Source organism: Temnothorax curvispinosus, unplaced genomic scaffold (assembly GCF_003070985.1).
Source record: "Temnothorax curvispinosus isolate PA1 unplaced genomic scaffold, ASM307098v1 QBEX01005700.1, whole genome shotgun sequence".
Taxonomy (NCBI): domain Eukaryota; kingdom Metazoa; phylum Arthropoda; class Insecta; order Hymenoptera; family Formicidae; genus Temnothorax; species Temnothorax curvispinosus.
The window spans coordinates 1-4,237 of NW_020215480.1; the positions used below are offsets into that span (position 1 = coordinate 1).

A 4,237-nucleotide genomic window follows, 5' to 3' on the forward strand; every position below is an offset into this window, starting at 1 on the left:
GTTGAACGACTCGGAGCACGCGACAGATAACAGTAATATCTTTACGGCTGCACCGATCGACGATATCGTCAAGTCGACATTCGGTGGCGTTAAACAAGCGACGAGAAAGAAGCTCAACGCGTCAAACGTTAAGTTTTTACAATCTCTGGGATTCGCGGTGCAAAACATCTGAACGATGACTGAAATTCTCAACATCAGAAGCGAGCCGGTCTTTAACGATCTCATCGTCAAGATCGAGACTCACACGTACAACCTGTACGCCAACACAACGTTTAATTATAGCGACAAGATACGAATACTCATACAACAGCAGGATCTGTATACGTTGCCGTGCGAAAGTTTTCTCTACGTCGAAGAAACATTGACGGTGACCAGAGCAGCCGACCAAGTCGATAATGTGGTATTGGGTACTAATTGCGTCGCGTTCATGTTCGTTCGATACGAGCTCGACGGTATGGAGATTGATCGTTGCAGAAACGTAGGAATAACCAGCACGCTCAAGAACTACGTTACGGTATCGTCTGACAGAAGCGTGATCCTGCGAAACGCGGGCTGGGAACCACATAATAATCCGAACGGATATTTCAATTTTTGCGTACCGCTCAACTTGTTACTGGGATTTTACGAGGATTACAAACGCGTGGTGATCAACGCTCGTCACGAATTGATCTTGATACGAGCGCGCAACAACAATTCCCTGGTGGGAAGTCTCGCGTTGGAGCCTACTATCAAAATACTCAAGATACAATGGCGAATGCCTCACGTGGTTATTGAACGAGATCAACAAGCTGTCGATGCTGCGCGCCTTGGAAGACAGACGATATCTAAGTATGGTTTTCCGTTCGTGGGATCTGTACGAGTATCCTTTGTTGCAGAACGCGATCAAGCACTCGTGGGCCATTAAGACCGCGACTCAGCTCGAGAAACCGCGATACGTCGTCTTCGCTCTGCAGACGGGTCGGAAAAATGTCATGTCCGCCGACACAAGCCGATTCGACGACTGCAACTTGACCAACGTAAAACTTTATCTAAACTCGGAAGTTTGTCCGTACGACGATCTGAATTTGGACTTTGGCAAACACAGATGGGCGATTCTGTACGATATGTACGCGCGTTTCTGCAAGTGCTACTACGGATACGAATATCTCGAGCCGAGTCTCATCGTTTCGACTTTTCTACGTAACGGCCCGTTCGTGATCATCGATTGCTCCCGCCAAAACGAATCCGTCAAAAACGCCACCGTGGATGTCAGAATAGAATTCGACTGCATGGAGAACGTACCGCCGAATACCTCCGAGTACTGTCTCATCATACACGACCGCGTGATTGAGTACAACCCGTTGACGAACGTGGTGCGCAAAATAGTCTGAGTGTTCGCGGCAACGTCGACGTGAATATTATTTTCTCTCTCTTTCTTCCCATCACTCTCCGATACAATTATTTAGAGGGGCAAAGGAGGGAGGGAAAAGTATAAATCAGAGTGTCGCGAGACGGTATGCAGAGTTGCGCGTCATTCCTCTCGATGGACGCATCGACGAGAGAGATAGAGAGATAAAGAAATCTCGTCATGTCCGTACCAACGTTCGTAGACCTGCAAGGATTCCTCGTCGGGATGAAATTTGTCATAAAAAAGGTGGCGGTACTGAGAAAAGGCTGCGTTCTGACGCATCACATCTTTACGTACCCCATGCCGTGGAATCTCCTTACAAAAGCCGACAAATCGTGCGCTATCTGGTTGATTCGCAATCACCATGGATTACGATGGGAAGACGGAAACGTGCCGTACAGCATGGTGAAACGCCTGATTACATCGGCCGTGCTTGGTGTGGAAAAAGACGAAGAAGACGATGACGACGAGATGCCGACTATTGTGTACGTCAAGGGATGCCAGAAACCAGAATGGCTGGTAGATCTGCTGGAGAATTATGCGCCAAAAAAGAACCTAATCGTCGAGACTCTGGATGCGCATTACGATAATATCAAACCTTTGAATAAACTAGAAGGCACCAATACTATGCGATGTGGAAAACATGAAAAGAATTGCGCGTTACAAAATGTAATAAAACTATTTAATTGGTGGTCGCGCGCGACGCCATAAAGATTTGCGATCTTTTTTTTAATAAATAAATTATATATAACTTTTTTATAATGTTTTCTTTCTTACTCTCCTTCCCTTCCCCCATCATCACCGTTAGAGAAGGCTTTACTTTCTTCTCTGCTAAAAAATCCACTGCGCAGTTCTATAAACATTAATTCCCCCCCCCCCCTCCCCCCCCCGTAATCCGATACCCCTGTGTAACCCGATACCCCGCCCCCTCTCCCCCTCACCCACCCGCGTAATTCGATATCCCTGTGTAACCCGATACTCCGCCCCTCCCCTTCCCCCTCCCGCTCACCAGCCCGCGTAATCCGATACCCCCCTCTCTCGGAGCCCCCGGGACAGAAACGGCCTATTATACCTACTATTCGAATCCTTCCTCTATACTCCACGATCTTGTGTCGAGGAAGCGTTGAGTGAGTCGAGATATTAATATAACACAAACGTCGAGTGAGATATCCTCTTCTCCGCTTAATCGCAATTAAGCGTCGAGCGACATCTCCTCCGCTTTATTGCAACCATCGCAGATCAAGATGGAGACCGCTGCTCCCTCCAGACCGGGAGCCCCCTCCGGGCCCGGCCGTGTAGAAGTGGAGGCGCCGAGCGGCTCCACTCCAGCAGCCACTAAGAGAAAGAGATATAGGACAAGGCCGAAGAGCCGACGCAGGGGGAAGCCCCTCCTCAACCAGCCAGCGCCGCAGGAGCGGTGCGAGAAGAGATCCGAGCCCCTCAAGAGACCAGTGCATGGCCCGCCAGCAACGCAGAAGCGGAGCAAAAAGAGGCGGGAGCCCTCCACGGGCCACAGGTTGCTTCCGTGGAAGCTCATACCTCTAGAGCTCCCGGAGGTGCGCCTCATCAGGCCCGCTGGACTATTGTTGGCCAAACGAGATTGCTGCATCTCTCGACCACCGGCCCTCCATTTGATACGGATAAGGCAAACCCGGACAACGGCTTGCCAGACTGTGTGCACACGAGCCTTCCTGGCCCCTGGATCGCCAGTTGACCCACCGGACCAGCCAACGGATTAGCTGCCTCTCACTCCGGGCCGTTCGATAGATCCCAACAATAACGAGGAGCCATCCAAGCACCCCCTTGTAAATAAAGCCGTCCACAATATCAAATTTTGAATAGTACATCCAGTACATATATTTTTGAAGTAAAACTTCTTTAGGCACGGTAGTAAGTTCGATTCGCGACACGAAAAAGTGTAACGGAAGTGAAACTTCTTTGGTACGGTAGTAAGTTCGATTGTGCGACACGAAAAGTGTAACGAAAATTTGACAAATAGGCTTACGGCGTTGGCGAGACGATTCTTCTTCTGGCACGGTAGTAAGTTCGATTATGCGACACGAAAAGTGTAACGAAAATTCGACCAATAGGCGTACAAAATTAAACTTTTTTAGTACGGTAGTAAGTTCGATTGTGCGACACGGAAAGTGTAATGAAAATTCGACCAATAGGCGTACGAAATGAAACTTCTTTGGTACGGTAGTAAGTTCGATTGTGCGATACGAAAAGTGTAACGAAAATTTGACCAATAGGCGTACGGCGTTGGCGAGACGGATGTTCTTCTGGCACGGTAGTAAGTTCAATTATGAGACACAAAAAGTGTAACGAAAATTCGACCAATAGGCGTACGAAATGAAACTTCTTTAGTACGGTAGTAAGTTCGATTGTGCGACACTAAAAAACGTCACGAAATAGTGTCACGAAAATTCGACCAACAGGCGTACAAAGTGAAACTCTTTTTGGATCGATAAGTAAATTCGATTTTGCGACTCGAAAACGCGTCACGAAAATTCGATCAGGCGTACGGCACTGGCGAGACGGATATAGTGAGAACTGCGTGTAACACTATATTTTCGAGTTGCGGGCGGCTTGGAGTGACTAATTCCGTTGCATTGTTTTTGTATTAATTTCAGAAAAGTTATGGCAAAGCCTTGCCTTCAGAAGTTTCACTTCTAACGCGCGTGGCGACCACGCGTTCATTTTTTTTTATTAGGCGCCTTCTGGACGCCGCCTAAGATAATACAAACATAATGTATATATAGAAGTAGAAGAATATATTGTTTTGTTACCAAATCCTGTCTCGATAATTCAACGTCACCGCCCCAATCCCTATTGCGACTCCACTGTATC

The 4,237-nt window shown here is 47.9% G+C and overlaps 1 protein-coding gene across 1 annotated transcript; it reads left to right on the forward strand.

Moving 5' to 3' along the window:
• Positions 1–175: 175 nt before the first annotated feature.
• LOC112455044 lies at positions 176–1,370 on the forward strand. The gene is made up of 2 exons (XM_025016733.1): positions 176–766; positions 876–1,370. Exons 1-2 carry the CDS (start codon positions 176–178, stop codon positions 1,368–1,370), a joined length of 1,086 nt encoding a protein of 361 aa, XP_024872501.1.
• The last annotated feature ends 2,867 nt before the right edge of the window (positions 1,371–4,237 follow it).